Source organism: Balaenoptera musculus, chromosome 1, assembly GCF_009873245.2.
Source record: "Balaenoptera musculus isolate JJ_BM4_2016_0621 chromosome 1, mBalMus1.pri.v3, whole genome shotgun sequence".
Classification (NCBI taxonomy): domain Eukaryota; kingdom Metazoa; phylum Chordata; class Mammalia; order Artiodactyla; family Balaenopteridae; genus Balaenoptera; species Balaenoptera musculus.
Genome location: NC_045785.1, coordinates 79930881 through 79955539, shown reverse-complemented (window position 1 = coordinate 79955539; position 24659 = coordinate 79930881). Strand labels below are relative to the sequence as shown.

Sequence of the window (24659 nt, the reverse complement as noted above, 5' to 3'; positions counted from 1 at the left end):
AGTAAACATTTGGAGAATGAATAAACTGTACTTGATACTATGTATGAAAGGAAAAGAAATATGGAATTTTATGTCAGTACTTCGAATAATTAAATACATGGGGTTGCCAAATAGCGGGTTCTTTAAATCACACTTGAAGATTATTGGATATTTTGAAGGCGTTGCTAAAACTGCTGAGTTAAGAAATCAGAACCATGATGGAATTTGCATTATTTGAATGAGATATCCGAATTTCATAGGAAGAAAACTGTTTTTCTTCTTATACTTTAGGAATTTTTGTTTTGATTTTGCAGTTGTGTTTTATTCATTCACCACATTAGTCCTTTATTTCAACAAATATTGCCTGAGCACTTATGCCAAGCATCCTGTTAGGTTCTAGAGGTATGAAGGTGACTAGGTCACTATCCCTGCCCTCAAAGAGCTTACATTCTTCCAAGAAGATAGGCAACTCCTGTATAATGTGGCCATTCCTAAGAGCAAAATAAGAACAGGGTACAAGGAAACTCTTCATAGTAGGGGCAATAATTATAGCCATGGTATGTATGTCTTCCAAACTTTCAGAAGTCTCCTTTCCTTTTAAAATATCCTGCTGTCTTCTCATAACAATTAAATATATTATCAAAAATGCCTAGAAAAATATTGTCCACATTTTATATGAAATAAACTAAAAACTTAACATATATTTATGATGTTTCAGAGTAGAGTAAAAATTTTTAGGTTATTGCAATAGACTGTCAGATCATAAATAGGATAACTGCCTGTAGGGAATGCCTAGAATTTGGGGATCCAGGTTATGAAAGTTTAAAGAAACATGGAACTTCATTAATTTTAACTTTACTAATTTAGAATGAAGGATACTTTATATAAGCAATGAATGAAACCCAGTGAATAAAACATTTTTTTAATTAGTTGAATTTGAGGAGAATGTGAAACACTGAGAGCAAAGCAGTCTTATTTTAAATAAAAAATACTGTTTCATACATTAGCCATTGATGTTGATAGCACATTGTACATTCAAGTAAGCTTCTTTACTGACTGGTATTTTGTTACCTTCCTCTGGGAATGGACTTTTAAGTGACAAAACTTACTTTTCTGCAGTATTCAACAATTTACATTATTCTCCAGTGTAGAGTGTCCCCTAATAAATCTACTTAAGTGAGATAATTTTCTTTTTATTAGCAATCTGTATATGAGATTTTAGAGTTTTTTCAGTCTGTAGCATATTCATTTATATTGTGTATGTCTGTGTGTGTTTATGTTACTTTGCCCTACATTTTGTATATATGCAGTTTTGGGTTGTTGCCTAGCACAAAGGAAGAATTAACCTCTGCAACCCTTTAAAAATCTTCCAGTTTTTTAAAGTGTTTCTTCATCCTTGAAAAATTATTGGGATCTTAGTATAAAAAGTAGAATTAAGCTACTAAAAATGTGTACTTTTAACTCTCCATACGTTCTAATAATATTCTTTCTTTCATGCAAATCTAAATTCTTTTTTCCATTTTCTAGACTAAATGTGTTAAATGGGCTTGCCAACAATATGGATGACTTGAAGATAAACACCGATATTACTGGTGCTAAAGAAGAACTCCTAGATGACGACAGTTTTAACTCAGACAAAGAGAGTGGAGTTCATAAACCAAAAGATTGTCAAACATCATTTCAGAAAAACAATACATTCACTCTGCCTGAAGAACTGTCAAAGGACAAATCTGAAAACGCCTTAAGTGGAGGCCAGTCTACTCTATTTATACATGCTGGTGCTCCTACTGTTTCTAGTGAAAACTTTATCTTGCCTAAAGGAGCTGCTGTTAATGGACCAGTTTCACACTCCTCCTTAACTAAGACTTCCAATATGAATAAAGGCAGTGTTTCATTAACCACTGGACAGCCTGTGGATCAGCCAACGACAGAATCTTGTTCAACTTTGAAGGTGGCAGCTGATCTTCAGCTCTCTACACCACAGAAAGCAAGTCAACACCAAGTTTTATTTTTGTTATCAGATGTAGCACATGCTAAGAATCCAACCCATTCCATTAAAAAACTACCTACCTCTGCTTCAATTGGTTGTGACATTCAGAATTCAGTAGGGAGTAGTATAAAGTCAGATAGCACTTTAATAAATCAAGTAGAGGTGGGTGAGGATAGTGAAGATTTATTGGTAAAAGATGATTGTGTCAGTACATTAACAGGAATTTCCTCAGGTACAGATGAATTTAGGTCAGAAAATGATACAAACTGGGATCCCCAAAAGAGTTCATTCAGTTTCTTATGACGAATGAAGACACAGTGGATAAAGCTCCAGTTCACTCAAAAGTAGGTCTAGAAAAAAAGAGAAAGCGAAAAATGGATGTAAGCAAGATAACTCGTTATACTGAGGATTGCTTTAATGATTCTAACTGTGTACCCAATAAATCAAAAATGCTAGAAGTAGACTTTATGGAACAGAATGAAGAACTGCAAGCAATAGACTCACAGAAATATGCATTATCAAAAGTGAAACCTGAATCAACCGATGAAGACTTGGAATCTGTGGATACTTTCCAACATCTAATTTATAACCCAGATAAGTGCGGAGAAGACAGCTCACCTGTTCATACTGGCACTTTTCTTTCAAATACCTTAAAAAAGAAATGTGAAGAAAGTGATTCCGAGTCACCTGCTACTTTCAGCACCGAAGAGCCATCATTCTACCCCTGTACAAAGTGCAATGTGAATTTTAGGGAGAAAAAGCATCTCCACAGGCATATGATGTATCATTTAGATGGGAATAGTCACTTTCGACATCTCAACGTCCCAAGGCCATATGCTTGTAGAGAATGTGGACGGACATTTCGAGATCGGAACTCGCTACTAAAGCATATGATTATTCACCAAGAAAGAAGACAGAAATTGATGGAGGAAATTCGTGAATTGAAAGAACTTCAGGATGAAGGAAGAAGTGCACGATTACAATGCCCTCAGTGTGTGTTTGGTACCAATTGCCCTAAAACATTTGTGCAACATGCTAAAACCCATGAAAAAGATAAAAGGTACTACTGCTGTGAAGAGTGTAACTTTATGGCAGTGACAGAAAATGAATTGGAATGCCATCGAGGAATTGCCCATGGAGCAGTGGTAAAATGCCCTATTGTCAGTTCTGATGTAGCCCAGAGAAAAACGCAAAAAAAGACTTTCATGAAGGACCCCATTATAGGATCATCCAAAAAATCAGCTACCTATATATGTAAGATGTGTCCTTTTACTACTTCAGCCAGGAGTATTTTAAAAAAACACATGGAGTACTTGCATTCATCATCATGCATTGATTCATTTGGCAGTCCTCTTGGACTTGATAAAAGAAAAAGCGACATAATCGAAGAACCTATAGATACTGATAGTCCTAAACCATTAACTAAACAACAGTCAACAACATTTCCAAAGAACTCTGCTTTAAAACAAGATGTAAAGCGAACATTTGGATCATCCTCACAATCAAGTAATTTTTCAAAATTCCATAAGCGGCCACACAGAATACAAAAAGCTCGGAAAAGCATTGCCCAGTCAGGTGTAAATGTGTGCAATCAAAACAATTCTCCTCACAAGACTGTTATGATTAAAAGCAGCATTGACCAAAAACCTAAGTATTTCCATCAGGCAGCAAAAGAAAAATCTAATGCCAAGGCAAATAGCAACTATTTATATAGACATAAATATGAAAACTACAGGATGATCAAAAAATCAGGTGAATCATATCCTCTGCATTTCAAAAAAGAGGAAGCTAGTTCGTTAAATTCTTTACATCTGTTTTCATCATCAAGTAATTCTCACAACAATAGTTTTATTTCAGACCCTCATAACTCTGATACCAAAAGGCCAGAAAGCTTCAGAGACCACAGGCGTGTAGCTGTAAAGAGAGTAGGTAAGGAATCTAAGAAACAAAGTTCTGTTGGAGGAGAAGACTTGGATAGCTATCCAGATTTCTTGCATAAAATGACCGTTGTTGTTCTGCAAAAACTTAATTCTGCCGAAAAGAAAGATAGCTATGAAACAGAAGATGAAAGTTCCTGGGACAATGTTGAGCTAGGTGACTACACTACACAAACTATAGAAGATGAAACCTATAATGATATTAATCAAGAACATGTAAACCTATTCCCTCTATTTAAAAGCAAGGTGGAAGGTCAAGAGCCTGGAGAAAATGCTACACTCAGTTATGATCAAAACGATGGCTTTTATTTTGAATATTATGAAGATGCTGGAACTAATAACTTTTTGCATGAGATTCATGATCCTCAGCATTTAGAAAATGCAGAAACTTCATTGTCAAAGCATAGTTCTGTTTTTCACTGACTGATTTGTCTCTTGAGAAGAAATCGTGTCCTTACTTGCCCAGCAACATATTGAAACAGGCGTGATGGTTGTCAAATCATGTCCGGGACAATCTTCACAGAGGTCAGGATTATATCTAATGAAGCCCGTCATGTTGTATCACCAGAACAAATAGCCAACAAGTGACAAGATGCAACATTTCAAAGAACTGGCACAGGAACACCTGTTAAGCGAGTGTAGAAAAGGTAAGTTTTCCATGCAGATAATGTTGGGCTAATATGTCCTATTTCGAATTCAAAGGATTTGAAGGTTTTGCTCAAATTTGGCCTTTATTAGAATGCACATAATTTCATATTTCAGAGTTAATTTGTTTTAAGGTGGTCAATTATATTAAAAATTCTGATGTTACGCTTAAAAAATTTATTTTTTAGCTATAGAGAAGTCTGAAACCACTTCTGAACACACTTGTCAGCTCTGTGGTGGTTGGTTTGATACTAAATTGGATTATCAAATCATGTTAGAGGGCCACCTGAAAAGACTTGGAAAGACCAAGTGGGATGCTCACAATCTCCTCCAATCTGTGTTCTGAATGAGATGATGCAAAATGAAGAAAAATATGAAAAAATCTTAAAGGCAATTGAACAGTCGTCGGATTTATTCCTAGACCATTTGTAGCTCAAAAACTGCATCAAGTGATGACTTTTCTATCTCAAAATGTTATACCTCTTGAAGCATACCGTAATGGCCTAAAGACTGAAGCTTTATCAGTGTCTGCATCAGAGGAAGAAGGGCTGAGTTTCTTAATGAATATGATGAAACAAAGCCAGAACTGCCTCGTGGAAAAAAGAATCAGTCTCTTACACTGATAGAACTGCCTTAAAAATAAAAGGATGGGAGAAGAAAGAATTCTTCTATTTCTCCTCAAAAGATCCATAATCAAACTGCAAGAAAAGAGATTGTTCAGAAATGTGTTCTTCCACTAAATGAAGAGAGTCCATTGATGTATCAACCCACAAAAAATGGACTTCACTATGCACTCAGGTAAGAGGACATTTATGACTATCTTACATAATTTAAACACAGTTAATGTTTACCTTAGTGGAATATGTGTCAAAAATACTTTTTCAGAATCCTTTATTTAAGCTGCTTTTTTGCAGAGCAGAGATTGTTATAGTTTATTTCTATATAAATCATCAGTTGATGTTCATCGGCACGGATTCTCTGTGCCTCATCTCTTGGTCACAATGCAAGGTGAGAACAAAAGCAAAAAACAAAAGCTGATCTGTAAAAAGTAAAATTTGTCACGGACGGGGGATGGTTCTTTGGATGGGAGGTTGATGTTGTTTAGAAGCATAGTGTTACTAAAAAGGCCGTCATATTTTTGCCAGTGCTCCAAAGTGATACTATTTTCAAGATTTTAGTTGTCGGTTTTCCTACTGCTTGGGTAAAACAAAACAGACTCCTTAAACTGAATTGGATTGGTGTCTGTGTGTGTTGTGATTACCCAAAGAAGCTTCTCCCTCTCCAATTCCTCATTGTATTGTGGGATAGTTTGGTTTTGGAGGACTGTTGTGAGGATAAAACATTTGTTTGGGGTTTTAGATTTTACTATGGTGTTCTAATAGAACAAAACAGATGGTTTAGCTTAGTGGTTATGCACCCATAGTTTTTCCTTTTCAAAGGAGTATTTTGTATGTATTGGCAAATGATGTGGCAGATAAAAGTTGCCATACTTTATTTGGTATTGCTAAGTCTGGTTTATACTTTTAGACTAGAGAAATGTTGTGTCTGTATAGGTTTCTTTTGGAGGTTAAGAACGTTGAAGATAAATTTAGATGATCTCATAATTTTAGCACTGGGTTGAATGTATCTAAGGTAAAAGTAACTGGTCAATGAGTAATAATGAATAAGATTACTGTATGTTGGTTTGTTACTTGGGAAGACACTGGGATATTCAAATATTTGTAATGCAGTGTTGATTTGAGGAAAAGATTGCCTTGTATTTTAAGTGGTCTGAAAAAACAATTTATCTTGTATGGGCTTCTGGTTAATAGGGCTCTTTCTTTTGTACGAAGAGAGTCTTTCAAAGATAACTTTTCAGCATTTTTCAGAGGGATAAATGTAAGGAAATGTGTCAGCTATGTTGGCCAAGATATAGTACACTTCAGAGAGGGAAAGCATATTTGTGGCTATCACAATAATGTTGAAGAAACCAATTGAAACATGTTGGTTGGGGTGGGGGCGTGAGGGGTTGTCTGAGAAGTTAGGAGTTTCTTATTGTTTCAGCATGTTACTGTGTGATGACTAAGATGTTAGCTTGTTGATCAGTTATTTAGCACAAAGATTTTAGCAAAATACTTCAAATCATTACTTTCATTATTGATTGTGCATTCAGAGTAATGAACATAAAATGCCCTGAATAAAATGTTGTGTCTAACAGCTGTTCAGTGGTGTGTTTAACCACCTTTTCTTCTCCAGCCTTCATCAGAAAGCCTAATTTAGTATTGAGCCTTTTAAGGTTTTGTGGGTAAAACACTTTAATTACCACTTTGTCAACTAGACTTTTTAATTTTTTTTTATTGGTAATGTTGTAAACTTGAAACTTCTCAACAGAACTGTGCTATTCAAATCACAGAATTGTATTTTAGGTTTAGGAAATGATCTGCGTAACACAGAAATCTGCAAGAAAGTGATAATAGGTATTAAATCCAGAGGAGCTCAGGGGTTCAAGACACTCCTCCTTCTACCTTTCCAAAGAGCATGGGTTGGCTCTAAATACTAACTACAAACTAATAATAGGTAACTTAATTTCCCCTCCTTATCTTAAGCTAAATTCAATGAACGTTTTTTAAAACCATCTTTATTGTGGTACTTTTTTTCACGCTTTTACCTAAGAAAATTTCACTTTTTGAAGTGAGAACTGGATTATAGTTTTCTTTTGAATGATAGGTATGCCTGTGAAGCTTAGAACATGTGTGCATTGCAATACGGAACGTTTACAAGTGCTGTTAGCCTGTCCAACCACTTACGCGCTTATGCACGAAAGAAGAGTGCTGGACTTTTGACTGGTACAGGTATGTTTGAACAGATAACACAGCAAGTCTGTTTGATACAATACACTTTTTTTTCTCACCAGACTGGTGCTAGTTTCAGATGATATTTATAGCTTTCTTTTGTAAGCAGCAGTGAGTCTGAATAAAAACATTAAATTTTCAGCCAACTTGTAAACTGTTGGATATAGAATTTTAAGCAGTTTATTCTTTTTCATTTAGCTCTTATGGCTTGATTTGAGGGAAAAAGGTAACCTAATAGAGGTGTGGACTGTTTGAGTCTACATTACTCTTACTGATTTTTAAATTATACCATTTTTGATTTTTAAATTTATTTTGTTTAGTAGATTCTAGAAGTAAGACCCCTCTCTTTGGTAAAAAAAGATTGTAGTTCTAGCTTAGGGAAATGCTTTGTTAGGCAAATAAATTACAGTGAAATTTCAAATATGTAACTAAATTAGAAAACTAAGCAAACTAATTGAGTCTTCATTAGTCTATAGATCAACTTTTTGAAGGGGCAGGCCTTAATATGGCCCGTGTTGGCAACTGAATAGATTTTCTTTTAATGCCCCTAACTATATTTAGGAATTAATAAATATAGCTGTGCACATAATGTTAACATGCACATTTCTGTGTTATTTTTGGTTGGTTAGCCCACCTTGCAGATACCTCTTCATACTGCTAGCTTGTGAAAATTTTATTAGCTTACTCATATGTAATACTGCTTCTTAAACCCTACAAAATGCCTTGCTCTTTTCGTTGTAAGCCTGTCAAGCTACCCTGCCTTTAGCAAATCCCATGTTTCACATCTTAAAATATTCTCTTTTCTAATAGATCTACATAAAATTCTTTTGCCTATTCTCCTTCCCAATCTTTTATTCTCTTGCTCTTTATAGATCACTTCCTTCTTCTTTCTCTAGTTGGTTTTTTACCCAGCTTTTTTGTTCTTCCTCATGTCTTCCTATGGCTTACATCCAATTATGTTGTCTTGCCACCAAAGAAACACTTGTATTCACACTAGTGTCTTTCTTCTTCTTGCTTCTTGCTGTATCCTTTGACTTTATATAGCGATAACCAAGGATGACTGCTGACCATTTATATTAAAAGGAGGGGAATAAGAGGTGGAGTTTTACTTTTACTGATTAGTCCTCCTACTGTGACATTTCAGTTTCTCCTGCCATTCTCAGTCTTGGAAGGTAAATTGCAGACATTAGAGGTAGGGAGGCAGTGAAAATAAGAGACTGTAGAAACCGGAAATCATCATTATTGTTACCACAACCACTAACTTGTATTGAACACTTCTTTGCGTCAGGCGCTATGCTATGCAGCTGACATGCATAACACTTAATCTTCACAACCACCATTTCAGTTGTAAGTACTATATAATTCTTTGCATTTTATAGGAAACTAGAGCTTTAGAGAACTTAAGCAAGTTGTCCAAACTTATGCAGTTAATAGTAGCAAAACTTGAAATTCAAAATCAGGGCTGTCTTACCCCTAGATCTTTGTTTTTAGCTCACTATTACCTACCACATACAGGATGAAAGCAATTGAAAATCCTAAGATGAAGTTGGGTTCAAGGTGCGGATCATTGTGGTGAAGAGTCTAATTTGAAAGAGCAAGGAGGGGAGAGTTCCCTGGTGCCTGGTGGTTAGATTCTAGGCTTTCACTCCTGTGGCCCAGGTTCAATCCCTGGTTGGGGAACTGAGATCCCGCAAGCCTGTATGGCACGGCCAAAAAAAATTAAAAAGAAAGAAAGAAAAAAAAAGAAAGGGCAGGGACCCAAGAAATGGTTAGGGCTGTATTAGATTTCAGAGGACCTTAGAAAATGTTCCATTCTGACCATTTGGGCACATTACATAAATATTCAATAAGGTAGCTCTCTCCAGTACAGATTTTGTAGTCCATTAAAAAAATGCCTTTATCTCATATGAAAATCCTTCAAAACATAGCATTAATTGCTTATAACTAACAGATAATGACCCTCCATTGACCAGGGGTGCATTCTCATGAACTCCTTATCATCTAAAAAGTTTCATTAGTTGGGGAAATAGTAATATAAGATGAATGGGGATACATTTTTATGGGCATCAGAAAAGGAGATGCTATGTTTAAAATGTTATTAAATACTAACCAAAATACCAGAAGTGTTAGGAAATATGAAGTGTGTGTTAGGCAGTCCTAGGGCAAAAAGAAGGGAAATGAAAAGCTGAAGAAAGTCTAGGGTGGTATTTTCCACAGCCCTTACTCACTTTTAAGAAACATAAAAATCACATGCTCCCTTGGAAATTCTTTTCCCCTTGTTTTCAAACATCTTCTTGACCAGTAGAGCTACATAAAGGATATTTTTGCTGATTATTCATGGCAGTAAGAAGTTTTTATCAGCTTTATTGTTTTTTGTTATCCAAGTGGAGAATCTGTATTATATTTATAAACTCCAGATGCCTATTCTCTTCTTCCATATCAGTTTCACTGGTATAAAGCAATGGTCCCAACCTGTTTCCAGGAGGTTTCCACTGGGTTTATAAGGGATCATCAATTCATATGAGTAAAAGGCATTAGTTTTCAAGAATATGTAGATGCTGTTTTGATGACTAAAATACAAAATCATTTTTTTAAAAACTTACCTTAATCTAAGTATATCACAAAACTGAGACAATATAAAGGGAAAATAAGTAGATCTAAAGCCTCTGTGCTCTTAGTTCAAGCAGATTTGATTCATGTGAATTGTTAATTATGTGGCCTACTTTGGAAGAAAAAGCTTAGATATCCCTTGATGAAATGGTAAAGGCCTGCTTGGTTACCTGTGATGGAATAAACTCCCAAGCCTTCTTAGAAACCACCAGTTCCTGGCCTCGTCTCTGGGAACTGGTGGCTTTTTGAGAAAGAGAAATATTCTAGCCAGCCTGAACAGAATGAAAAGGATGCCCCTCTGTTTCTCTAATATTTATTTACTTATGACTCAAATACTTCTAATGTGATGGTTCTCAATCTCTGGGGGGGTTACTGACCCTTTTGAGACTTTTACGAAAACTATGGGCCCCATCCCAGAAACACGCATTTATCATCCACAGATAAAAAGTTTTATATATGTAGGCATTACATATCCCTTGAAGTTTATCATCCATGGGGCCTTCCTCTGGTGGAAAACTAAGAAAGAGGAGATGCCAAATAAAAATGAAGTGTAAAGAACACAGAACTGGGATTCTGGAGCCCTAAGAAATCTTTCTTTTTTTTTTAAGAATTAGAAGATGCTTAAAATGCCAGAACTGTGTAACATCAAACTAATTTGTATGGTCACAGATATAAATCCTAACTTAACTAAAAGGAAATAATGAAGAAAGTAGGAAAGTTTTAGAATTAAAGACATGGAAGAGGTAGCCATACTTGGAACAGAGTTCAATTGTCAAGAAAGAATAAACTTCACAGATTTAAATTTTGCCCAATGCTGACCTAGTTTATCATCCTTTGGGCAGGTTCAAATGAATTGTTTAATAATTTCCATGTGCCTTCAGTTGTGGATAATCATTTATGAAGCTGTTTTACTGAGGTTTTTTTTCCAGTGGATTTTTATCTAAAGTGTCTAGTTCCAAAGGGATTACTTTATATCCTACATTGCAAATTCAAGACATACTTCTTATTCAAGAATTTATTCCAGTTAATATAGACTGCACTATTGGAAGACTTCTTTTTCAGGTTTTGTTCTCTTTAGATTGTTTTACATGCCCACACAGATTTCTTTTTCCTGGTTGATTCTTTATACAGTCTAATAAGAACATTATTAATTTTCATTAAAAATTAGAAATTTCATACAATTTATATTAAATGCTTTTGGACTTTTTATTTTAACTGCTGGCTTTTTTGTGTTTAATAATATTTTAATTAAATGATATCTTTTTCATACTGGCAGTATTAAGAAAACAGTATATTTACTAAGTTATTAATAGAGTGACGGAGTATAGTGCCTCTTTCACGAGTGTCTGGATGCACAATAAATTATAGGTCACCCTGGTTATTAAAATTTTTAAATATTTAAAATTATTCAAGGCAAAGTGTATTCTATCAACTTCTGCAATCAGGAACAACAAAAAATATTTTGCAGTCAGAGTAGCAGTGAATTTTTAACAGGTAAAGAAAGGGAAATAATTGAAGTCCAAGTAGAGAGAATGCTGTGAAAGGAAATATATCAGTAAGTTGAATGCATGTTTGCACAGTGCTTTTCTGTGGTAACATAGCAATCTGTCATCTCCTAAAAAGAAAAAAAAAATAACAGTGGTATTCAAGGTTTTTACTGGAATTCCATTTTACATCTTGACCTCGTATACAAACTCACATTCATACATATACACACACTCACTGTTCACTCATTCACTCACCTGAATTGAGTATGATGCACTCTGATATTTTCTATTTATTCTTTTTCATTAAAATAATAGTGGTCATGACCCAGTAAATTGATTTACTACCCACTAAGAAGTCACTACCCACAGATTGAAAACACTCCCCTTAAGTGTCTCTTTTAGAAACTGATACTGAGTAGAATCAACAATAGTAAATGGTTTAGAAATCATAACACTCCTTCTGTGGCAGCAAGTGAATTTTCTTTACTCATTGTATTCAAATGTTTAACTATAGATCATATTTTTCAATCAACTGCTCACCTTTGGTATTTAAAGTAAATTGGAAATTTCTAGCTACTTAAAATTAATTCAGGAAAAAATATTTTTAAATATGCAAATATGTGGGAGGGGCTTCATTTAATTATCTTCAGAATACTTCCATGATAATATTTTGGAAGTAAAGCATGATGGTTGCTGTTCTACAACAACAGACTTGTCATTATAATTAAAGAATGAGTTTTCCAGTGAGAAAAAAATAATGTAAAGAAATTGATACTAGATCCTTTCAGTCAGTAACACTAATGCAATATATCTACATTCTTTTTTAGTGAAGTCATTGTTTTATTGTTCATACCATCCACTTTTAAGCAGAATAGTAGGTTGTGTGTTACTTAATGGGATCTTTTGCCTGTTTTCAGCTTTAATGGTATAATTGGCCGTAGGGGCCTGCAACAACAAGTGCTAATGAACATATAACACAGTGCCAGGTGCTGAGCGGGTATATAAAAGCCACTAGAAAAATAATTCTTTTATTGTAGAAAGTGCTGTAGGAATTCTTTCTGCTGTGAGGGAAAGAAAAAAATAGTATTGCAAAAGCTTTTCAAGGTGTATTACTTGTCCTTTCATGAGTATCTTCTGTGGTATCTTTTAAAATATTATAATATTCCATCTTCAAGAAACCACATCCTTTTATAGTGATTCATTCAACCTGAAAGAGTATAAGAAAATTTCAATCTTATTATGATTAAACTCTAATGGAGCAAACCAGCTTCTAATTAAACCAAATACCTGGATAATTCCTCCAGACTAGGCTGTATGAGGGATACATAATGAGATATGACCCTGTATTAAAGAACTTAGGAAAGCATTATTGGCAATACATACAAAACTATCAAAGTTAGAGAACTATGCAATATACTATACACATTAATAGTATATTGACTGTATGTGCTCTAGGATTTCAAATTGTTTGTTTTGTCTAGGCCTCCTTTCGAGGGGAGCTGGGAATTAAGTTGGGTTTGTTTTTTCCTGCTGCCTTTACTGTTTGTCTACTTGTTAAGTAGGCCTCAAAAAGAAAGAAAAAGAAAGAAAAGATAGCTCATGCTGATATGTTTCTTACAATGTTTAAAGTGGGAGGGAAAAATAAAAACAGTAGTCAAATAAAATTTCCATTCATTCAACAAAAGTTTTAGCTGTTTATTGTTGTACCAGGACTGTGCTAGCTCTGAGGCTATAAAGACCCTGCACTCCAGCTGCGTAAACTTAATGATGGTGATCTGTTAGGACAAGGACAAATGTACTGTTGCAGAAAGCTTTGTAAGGTTTCAGCTAGACCCTGAACGTGAAGGTTGAGTAGTTTTAAACAGAAGAAGAGATGAAGTAGGACATTCCAGGTAGAGAACAACATAATGTGGGATAAAGGGGTGGAATTTGGAGTTCAAAAGGTGTTGGGAGAATCAGTTGTAGGTGTTTGGGAAGATGGTAACGCCGGAAAGGTGGGGTTGATGCTTTGAGTGTTTGCTAAAAAATTTAAGAAGTCATCGAAGAATTTTTTAAAATAAAGAAATGACGTGTTCAGATTTGTATTTGAAAAAGCTATTTCTCATAACACTGAAAGATGGGTTTCTGTAGTTTCTTGGCTATAACTTATCTTGTGGTACTATTCTTCTTTTTTTTTTTTACTGATGTGGTACTATTCTTCATTAAGAGTGTCTATCTGTATGTATTTATCTGCCCAGTAATGTGTGATTTATTCAGGATTAGCAAGGTAGTGAATGGTTCAAGTTGAGTAAATTTTCTGGGTAATGGAAGACTAGTGTCAAAGTTGATTTCATCCTAACCATTTTTATGGTAGTGTTTCTAAAATGTTATTCTTGGTTTTGCCTTGAGAAACAGTAGACTGAATATAATTTAATTATTTGAGTATTTAAAGTCACGCTTACGGATGCTAATTGTTGTATTATGCCAGCAAAAATTGGGCTATTTGCCCACAATACTGAAAAGCGATTGGCTGATTCATTCACTAATTCAACAAGCATTTTTTTCAGCTTCTTGGTGGTTTATGTATTATGCTAAGTATTACAGAGATAAATTGGAACTTACAATATGGTAGAAGTGCATATATGCATAACTAATACAAAACAAATTTTAAGTGCCAAATTATAAGTGTGCATGAAATACCGTGGAAGTTCAGATGAAGAGGAAGGTATTTTCAGCTAGACCAGGGCCCAGCAAGGTTTTTGGAAGTAGAATCTGATTTGGACCTTGAAAGATAGTTAATTGAAATGGAGGTGGGGGTCAGGGGTGGGGAAGGAACATGCCTGGGAAGGAGCAACTTGGGACTGTGTGGAAAGTTTATTGAAAACACTAGGAAGTAGGAGATAAGGGAATAGAGTTGGACAAGTAAAGGACATAGAATGCTAGAATGCTAATCCATGATGCTGGAATTAATTTTGTAGGGAGGAGCCAGTAAAGATTTTTTTTTTTTTTTTTAAGAATTTGTGTGAAGCTTTTAAAACTGTTTTTTAAATAGAAGTTAAAGGAGTTGATGGGGAAGTGGAGAAATTGTAGATGAGGTCATTTTAGGAGTCCTGAACCAGGACAGTGGCAATAGGAATGTAAAGGAGGAATAGAAATGTCTGGATAATATTATGGAAGTTAAGTAAGCAGAACTTGGCAGATTAGTTAGAGGTAGAAGAATAAGAGGAAAGAGATGGAGATGGGTCAAAGTTTTAAACCTTGTTATTGGAAAGATGGTTGTACCAGTAGAGTTAATGAGTCTGCTGCTGGGGTGTTTGGTAAGAGAACGGTGGGCTTCATTACTTCTCTGGCTGTCATTTATCTAGCAACACAACATCATCTAGGTATCTACTGTTAACAAAGCAAACAATCACACTTACTCAATCAGTAAGTTTGTTTTTGGGAGAATGGAGCCTAAGAGTTTTGTACTATTGTAGCATAAAATATTACATTTATGATGCCTGCTTTGCTGGTCATCGGTTATACAACTTAGGAATTCTATTTGATAATCTTTTTTGACCAATATTTTGTTTTTCATAAAAGTCTAACTAGTCCGCTAGCATTCCTGTTGGTTCTGTTACTTACCAATTTTCAAGTTTTGTTTGTTTTTTTAACAATTGACTTAATCTGGATATTATGTTTGAATTTTTTAACTTGTCTAATATCTTTACATCCTTAGTTGTAGTGTTGTGTTTTGTTATGATTTATGTTCTGACATGAATCTCTTGAATGCTGTTTATAATCTGGATTAAAATTTAGTAGATTTTACAATAAAAAAGTATGTTCCTGGCCAGACCTAAACTGTAGGCAGATCTACTTCAAGTGACTTTATGGAAATAATAAAATAATACACAGATTTTCTCTTTTGGAGGTTAGGGCAAGAGGATGGCTTGCTGGAGACTGGTGGTCCCTCACTTAGAAGAGTGGAAAAGTAGGATTACTGTTTTTTTTGTTGTGTCTGGAGTTGAGAATAAGGTTAATTCTTGCTGTCCCAGTGTTTAAAGTATATATTTAATTGTGGCCTTAGCTGGAAGTTAGCTAAACCAGAAATTACCTAGTCAACACCGTGTTTGTTAATAGTTCGGATTTTGGCTGGAATGTAAAAAAATACTTCAGAATTATAAAAAGCCAAATCAGATCTATTGGGATTATAGATTTGTGATATTTAGATTTACTCTTATGATTATTATGAACTCTATCTAATTTAAGTTGAACATGATTATATTAAAGATAATTTAACAAATGTTTAGGTAAGGTCATTTCCTTACTTAACTAATTTTGTATAGGAACAATCATTTACTTCTACCAAACATGAAGTGGTAATTTGGAAATACTGACACTTTTAGAGGGCAGGGAGTGTGATTATATTCAGGTGATTCTAAACAAATGTGATTTAGAGCAGATTTGCCATTATGTATTTTAATGTTTATTCCAATTTTAGATATGTCTTCGTCTTAGAAAAGTGGTTGATATTAAATGCCTATTGTGTTTAGTAAAACAACATGCAAATCCAACCTACCTTAAGGAGAAATTATGGAAGTTTTTTTTTCTCACCTGATACCACAGGTACCTGTTAACTCTTAATTGACAATAAACAACTTGTACCTGGGGGATTGTTAGTTTTTAGCTTTTTGCAACCTAAAAAAACTAGTCTGCCTCCATTTCTGTTTATAAAAAATGTGTGGATAAAGTTTCATATTTATGTTTAGCTTTTCCCTTCACATTGATAATGCTCAAGTATCATTTTACTAATCATTCCCTCTACTTTGAAATAGCAGAGGCTTCTAGACATTGAATGTATCGATATGTACTTTTTCTTGTCCCAAGTAGATAACTTTCTTTGAACCAAGCACATAAAGCTGTTGCTACCCTTAATACAACCTCCTACTTTGTAGGGCAAACTCAAGCTACCTGACTCCTCTAGACTAATATTAAGCCATCAACTTAATACTTACAGCAAAGGAAATCTGCTTTTCAAATATTTTTCACTTCATCCTCTTCCAGGTAGAATGTTAAATCATGCTATACCTAATTAACTTTGCCATAATTGCCCTGTGATTCTAGGTTACTGTTTTTAGTTATTGAGAATGGAAACTCCAAAAATAATGAAAGTAACAGGGTACTAAAAAAAAATCGAATTTTAGAGTGAAAATATCAAGGGAAAATGATGGTGAAAATATGCTTCTGAGGTTGTTAATTGTGTATCTATATGTTTAATTCTGATTGGAAGGGGAACATTGCTTTCATAACAATAAACTACTTAAACTGCTTTATGTGTCCATCTTGGGAAAAATGACTGGTTTGATTATGGCAGTGTAGGTAGGAATGAAGAGCTGGTGTTGGGAGTAGGGACGTCCTTTCCATTTTTAATGGGCTATATAGAGAGTGGGATTTAACAATTTTTCTCTTAATAGGTATTTTTTTTTATGGGCCAAGAGATTAAGAGGTGGAACTGAGGGCAGCCTTTCTCATTTAGGGTAGTTGTTACTCAGGACCCAGAACTGGCTACATAATTTGCAGGATCCAGTGCAAAATGAAAATACAGTGCCTCATGTTCAAAAATTATTAGGAATATCAAGACTGCAGCAGCAGAGCATTAGACCGAGTATGGGACGCTGTAAGACCGCACAGATCGAACACTCACGAAGTCTGTCTTGCAGGCGCTTTTTGCAAAGAGGAAAGTATACACTGAAGAACAAAGAATTTAGCTTCTCAACAAATGGCTTCCCCAAACCCACATCCCTATTTTATACAAGCTAACATGTTTCTCCTCACCCCCTTAGTTGGGGCTGAGGGAAAGAAAATGCCGTTGGCACAGTCTTTTATATGCTTGCGGCTTATGAACCTTGAAGGATAATGGCAGCAACTAGAATTGAGTTTGTTTATCCATCTCATACCTCTGCACCCCTTGGGACACATGCATCCTCTTCCTACCTCGCCACTGGGACCACCGTCTCCATCACGAGCTTGTTAATGGTGGTAGGAATGTTGGCTTATCTGTTTATGTCATTTTTATCGCTACTGTTTTCCTGAATGAGCTCATAGCTACAATTGCATGCCCACCTTATACAGGCCAACTAGATGGAGAAGAAATTTTCTTCCCTCTAGTAGGGCTATAGCATGCCTCTTACTTTGGATGTGTATAATCTGGCCATTATATTAAGTTTGACTTTACCCTAAATATGCCAACAACCAGTTAGGAACAAAACAGATGAAATAGGGCTTTTGACTAAACGGGCAGGGAAGGGTGATTGCAAATAACAATATTTTGGTGGTGAATGTTAATTTAGTTATGATGTTAGTTCTTTACCATAGAGGCTTCAGATGTTTTTAAGAAATAAATCTCCATTCTTTGAGGTCATTTGTGTAGTGAATTAAAAAGAAAATGAAATTCATTGAAGCAGTTATTGTATGTAATGGGCAGAAAGGTGCAAGTGGCAAAAGGACTTATGTTAGAGCCCAAAGTAAATTACTTTTCTTCTATGTATAAAACTAATGTCTCAGAAAGCAGATTTGAATTTGTATCTGTCGTATTATTTATTGATTTGCTTTTTGCTGATCCAGTTTAGTTCTTTAGGCACAATTGTTGTTTTGTTGTTGTTGTTGTATTTTGTAGCATAGCAGTATGATGTTCTTTTTGAGGGCTCATAAGTCTGCTGTATTTCTGTCTCATTCCTATTTGATCAAAACAGCTGTTTTACTGAAAGGTGTATTCTGAAAAAATTTTTATATGACCTTACAGCTCAGCTCAATTCATTCTTCTTACAAGTAAAATATTACTACCAGTAGCAATGTAGATCTTTTATAAATCAGATAACTGCAGAGGGTTTTTTTTAATATAGTCTTCTGGTTAAAATTGATCACTTTAAACATTTCCTGCCACCCTAAATAGGAAAATTTGAGTAACTGGGTTTATTCATTTCTAAAGAAGTATTTATACTCAAGGAGAAGAAAATTAAGAATTTCTAAAACTATTCTAGTATTTTTTGTAAATTTCAAGTATAGAAACAATGTTAGATTTAAAATACTTTGGAACAGAAAAACGGTATGTGTGTGTTTTGATTTTTGACAGTACCAATAAGTGCAAATAAAATTCTGTTGTAAAGAAAGGCTTTGTATAAAGTTATCTATTTGAAAGATTATTCATATAAACAACTTCAATAAACCTTAGGCTATTTGTCAGAAATATTGATGAGCCGCATTATACTAAAACTGATTGTGTTAGTGATGTTGTCTTTAATGTTCTAACAATTCCTGGTACAGTCCAGAATAAAACTGCTTTTCCCTCTAGAGACAATAAAATCTGTTAAATGAGAACATTTGTATAATAGACATGTTTGTACATCATCTTTTTCATTTAGTGGAACATTTTGTGTAAATCATCTTTTTCATGTAGAGATTACCATATAGATGTCCCCTTTGTGTGCATGTTAATAATATGTTAAATATTCTTTTTTTTTTTTTTTTTACAGATTTTTCTAAAATTTTGGGCAGTATTGTAGGGGCGATGGTTGGATGTTGATATTAGAAAAAATTATTCCTGTCAAATGTATTCATATTTTACTTCCTAAAATAAATGACATTTCAGGGGATAAGAAATTTTAAAGTGATGATGGAGATATTAAGACACAGAGATACTTATGTGTAATTACCAGAGGTCCCTGGTTTTTAATATCTTAACTTTATGGACAAGTATCCAAGGATTCCCAGTTCATGTGATTCCCTAAACTTACGTGGAACTCTGGATACTGGAGATTCTCAATCATATGCTGACGGAGTTGTCCTACTTTCCAAAGTCATAATACCTTCAAATATTAATTACTACAAAAACTGTATTCTCACTTAAAATTTAGATCTGATCATTCATAAAAACAGCCATAAACTTCAGAGTTTCTAGAGTTTTATAGCATCAAAAGTCAGAAAAAAATTTTTTCCCTCTATTAAAGTCAAAAACATTTCTATACCTCTGAGTAAACATTTCCAGTTCCATTTTTTAAAGTATCACAGCATCTAAATGTAACTTAAATGCTTTGTAACTGATAAAACATTCTTTTGCATGCTTCCCCATCACCCTCTGTCCTTCTCCCTCAATTTGCTTTACACACCTAACATTAGCATTCTGTGAACAAATATTTAAAGGATCGTTACAATGTATTTTATTTGTATCCTACAGTAATTTATTTACATTTTAAAAGGAAATTTGAATACAGTGTGGCAATTTTGACAACCAGCAAGCTCATCAAAGTAAGATTCTATCTGTAATCTCATGATGTACCAAATGCTTGCTCTGTTCCACGTAACAGAGACAGGGGTTGTGTGTAGTTTACCTTATAGATAGGGAAAGAGTAGCTGACATCTAGTAGCACATAGCCCTTTGAGTTCCTTAAACTCTTTACTTCTAGTATATGAATTTCTTTAAAATTCACCTAAATTCAAATTGCTCACCAAAGCAACTAGGAAAAAGAAAGTGCTGAGTACAGAGTATGCGTTACCTCATTCTTCCTACTGGTTATGAAGAACCTAGTTTCTACACAGAAGCTAGACTGGCCAAGTGAAGAATTTAAGTGTGACTGCTAGCAACATATTCATTTAAACAAATGATACTGAAGTGTTCTACAGGAACTATAGTGTATATTACATAGCGGTAGAACAGATTTCTGTTCATATGCTGTCTAAATGTCAAAGGTTAAATTGCTGGGTTTTTCTTTATTTTTCACTCCAGAAGTATTTGTTGAGTTCCTACTATGTGCCAGACTCTTGAATGAGCTAACTAATGAGAACTTTGTAAGATTTTTCTGTTCCAGATTTTGATGTTTAACTTTGAAGTAGCCATTCTTTAATACTTAACTTGACTTCCTATATAGTTCTTTACTTATTAGATTCTTCTTCTGAGGATAAACAGAGAAAGACTGTAAGACCTAGATTTTACTTTTAAAGAGGCAGGTGACAGGAAGGGAAAAACAGTGGCTTGAATGAGATTTAGGCTTCTCATGGTTTTTAATTTTCTATATGACATTTCTGTTAGCATTGCCACTTGACTACTGTAAGAAACTATGTTTATTGGTTTTATAATAGTAGCATCTATTCTTTTGGAACCCAGACTTCAAACAATTCATTTCACACAATCATTGAATAGCTAGTTCCTATTCTCTCTTACCTAGAATTTTTCCAGGGGATTTCATGTGACAGGTTAACAGAAGAAAAGCCATTTGGACAACTCTTCTGTCACATTTGTTTCCCTCCCCCTTGGATCCCTAGAGATAAATTCTTACCATCTCTTCCTGCTAATTGACCAGCAGCACCCTGGAATACTATCATCCCTTTGTCTAAAGGAATGGCGTAGTTTTATTCAAAGAATAAAATGTTATGTCCTGTCTATTCCTACCTATAAAAAATACCTTTTTTCTTTATTAAATTAGATTTTTTTTTGTAATAAATGATTGAAGGAAAAGTCAAGTAACAGAAAAATTTCAAGAACAGTTAGCACTAGAATTTTGATCCACTTTAACATAAAAATCTTTTTTTCCCCTTTTTAATCACATTTTTAAAATAAGCTATAGGAGAAAATATAAAATAAAAAAAACGTAACAAATAGCATTTAACTTCTGGTCCATTTATGAACTTATGTGAGGGAATCTGGATCTGCATTTGTTTTCTAGTAAAATAAAACATGTGCTTGTGTATGCAATACAGATTGAGTTTAAAAATGAAAGTTGAGCATTGTTTGCCCTTTCAAATGTAGGGCTAGCATATAATTTTAAGAGCTATTTATTATTATAAAATTCAAAGTGAATTGGTATATAAAATTGATTCTTCATTGAACTTTTTACTGTTTTCAAAGCATGTGAGATCTGATTAATGGAGAAGTAATCAAATGCATACTTAATGATCTCACATAAAAGGTTATAGTTTTCCTGGAAATAAGATTTAACCAGATGTTAATGTATATATATGATCATAAGAGGAAAGATTACATTGCTGTAATAATTGACCAATTTAGTAATTTCAAGTTATTTTAGTTACATTTTCTCAGTTCTAGTTTGATATGGTAAAGCATTATTTGAAAAAGGAGTACAGGAAGAGTGTATGCTGATAATATTACTGCTGTTAGAGAGCCAGCTGCAAGTTAGTGCATGCTTTAGGGAATACAAATGAATACAGACTTTTTCTAACTTGATTTAGACGGTCTGACCTCCCTAGAAGTATAGTATGTATATATACTTGGAATATATAAGAAATGTTAAGTCTTTTTCTTCCCTTTTTTAGCTTTAGATTGTAAACAAAAGAAATCAAGGTCAAGATCCGGAAGCAAGAAGAAAATGCTAACATTACCTCATGGTGCTGACGAGGTTTACATTCTCCGATGCAGGTATATGCCTATATTGCCAAATCTGCTCAGTTTCTTCAGATTTTGCTTTGAGACATATTAGCTATTTTATTCGGGATTTTTAGTTTGTGGCAGAAGGTGCATTCTCAAAAATCAAGTAACAAATGAACTTTTGGAGACAAACTTAAAATCTTATATGGCTCATAATATGCTATACTTCAACAACTAATGAATCAAGGTTTTTACATTAGCTATGATACTGTGATTTGTAAAAGTGCTTTTGTTTTTGTTGTGTTTTACTTGTGTGGTTTGTTTGGTTTAATCTGATATTTTTTTAATTGTCTTGAGTTCCTGCTTATTGGGAATATATTTTCTCTCCACTCATACTTCTAAGTGTAGCTATACAAACTCATTCACACCTTCCATACTCATCTTCATGCAGTTTAAGGAATTCTGAATTGGGAAGTGGTCTTTTGAAAAGAATAGTGCATTTTGGAATTAAGAGTTGTTTTAAATATATTAAGATGTGTAGATGTTAAGACCTTTTAATTAATTTTAACCTAATAGTAATGTTCCCATCTCTACAAATATTAGTGGAGTTATTATGAATTGGCAGTTTTGATATTGTATTAAATCATTTTGACTTTATAGGTGTTTAGAAACTATTGTCAAGTACTATCTCCAGTATTGAGTAAACTTTGCTCCTGTGTTTATGGATTTTGTGGGAATTGGTTTTAAGTAAAGGGAATTGGTCATGTTAAGAGAACTGTTATCAACTTCTTCTCTAGGTTTTGTGGCCTAGTCTTTCGTGGACCATTGTCTGTTCAGGAAGACTGGATTAAGCACTTACAACGACACATTGTAAACGCTAATCTTCCACGGACTGGAGCTGGCATGGTGGAAGTCACATCACTACTCAAAAAGCCCGCCTCCATTACAGAAACTTCATTTTCTCTACTAATGGCAGAAGCAGCTTCATAGAACAAGAAAACCTTTTAAATAGCAGATTTGAATTGGATGTAAATTTGAAATTCTTTGTCTTTTTTTTAAAGCCACATTAAATTATCCGTTTATAAATACTAAAGCAGGAAAATGGGGAAAAGTGAATGACAGTGACATCAGAGCAAATTGAGTGCTTCAAACAGTAAGTAGTCTCTATATTTTGTATAGGATGGGAGATGTGTTTCTGAGGTTTACTACGTCTTGTCAGTTAACTGTGTTCACTCAATGATAGATCAGTACACGTAAGCAGTCATTAATAAACTGTTGCACATGGATACTTAGACAGACTTATTGGAAAATTATGTTTTCTGCAGTGTTACCAGAATCAAGGTTCTGTTTATTCCCCACAAGACTTGCATTGAAAATTAAGATATTATATTTTGTTTGTATATATTTAGTGTTTTGTATAATACCAGGAACCGCTAACTAAATTTACTCAACTTAGGGCATTAAATATCATGTACTTCATAGTTTGAGACTGTTCACTCAAATAGGGCAGAGTACTATTCTATCTAGATGTGTAAGTGTTTTTTTAAAATCACATGGAACGGTTTTTTTTATACTAAAAAGTGGAGGGAGATTTGTTTAAACAAGTATTTCTAAAAGAAATATGTACATAGTCCTGGAAATTATTCGTGGTAAGGAAATATTCTTTACTCCAGTTGCATTTCTCAGACAATAAAGTGGTGCATCCATGCTACCTCCTACTTTGTCAACAAAGATGCTATTTACCCTTTACATTTTTGTATCATAATAGATTTTAAAAATCTAATGTTCTTTATTGCAAGACATCCTTTTGTTAACAGATTTGTTTCTTTTTAATGTTTTACCTAAAATTTGACATGCTTACAGGACAGGTTTGCCTCTTACTTTATTTAACATTGTAGAAATGTAATTAATAAACAATGCTCACTACACAGTTTAGAATAGGCTTTCTCATTTATATTCTCCTCCAAATTTGATCAGTTAGCAAAACTTAATACACCAATTGAAATATTTCTACATATGATGAGAATGTTTACAATTTAAATTTTAGAACTCGTTTTGGATGTGATTATATGTACGAAAATCATGTAACACTATGCTCATGCTAAGAACCGACATAATGGAATTACTGAAATAAATGTGCTGTGAGGAATGGAAAATATGGTGCAGATGTCTTGGTCATGATCAATTGTGATTCTCCTTTTAAACGCTTTCCAAAAGCAAATTAATGCTTTTAATCTGAAATTAGATTCCTTTACAAACAACAGTTTTTGTATGCAAGCACCATTTCATTTTATTTCATGTAGTATGGCTAATACTATAGTTGAAACAAGGATATGCATTGATACTTTTCTTCGTATGTAAATAAAGTTAAAAGCAGTTAAAATAAGGAGTATTTTGGTAGAGTATATACATACCTCACTGCCAGTGAAATTGCTTTCCTATGGTATATCTCCTTACCAGAAAAATCTCTAAATAAAAAAAGACTTAAAGAAAATTATAATGTCTATAGTGTGAAACATTTCTTATTTTTATCACTGGTGGAAATGGTCCACTTGAAGTTGTGTTTCATTTGATTTATGTTGTTTATACTTAGCAGGTTACTTTATTCACGTACTTTATATGTAAAATTAGGAAATTGGACGAAATGGATCATTCGCAACCAATGGTCTCCTGATCCCTGGGTTACTAGATAAGGGAAAAGTACTTGTAAGTTATTCTCATTTTTCCAAAGGCCTCATAGAAACTGTTTGCTTCTCTATAATGGTGAGTCTAACTAAAACATCAAATTTCTTAACTTTTGACTGAAAATATACCAAGTCTGTGTATACCAGTATTCTCTTACTG

General features: G+C 34.0%; 1 protein-coding gene across 1 annotated transcript in view; it reads left to right on the top strand.

Annotated features, from left to right (window-relative positions):
- Positions 1-24303, top strand: part of ZNF644 (zinc finger protein 644) — a 119455-nt gene extending 95152 nt beyond the window's left edge. The window contains 11 exon segments of the mRNA XM_036847924.1: positions 1507-2243; positions 2246-4324; positions 4327-4439; positions 4441-4550; positions 4738-4873; positions 4876-4959; positions 4962-5100; positions 5103-5317; positions 5319-5349; positions 21764-21866; positions 22613-24303. Coding sequence (XP_036703819.1) covers positions 1507-2243; positions 2246-4324; positions 4327-4439; positions 4441-4550; positions 4738-4873; positions 4876-4959; positions 4962-5100; positions 5103-5317; positions 5319-5349; positions 21764-21866; positions 22613-22805 — 3940 coding nt within the window. The 3' untranslated portion in view covers positions 22806-24303.
- The last annotated feature ends 356 nt before the right edge of the window (positions 24304-24659 follow it).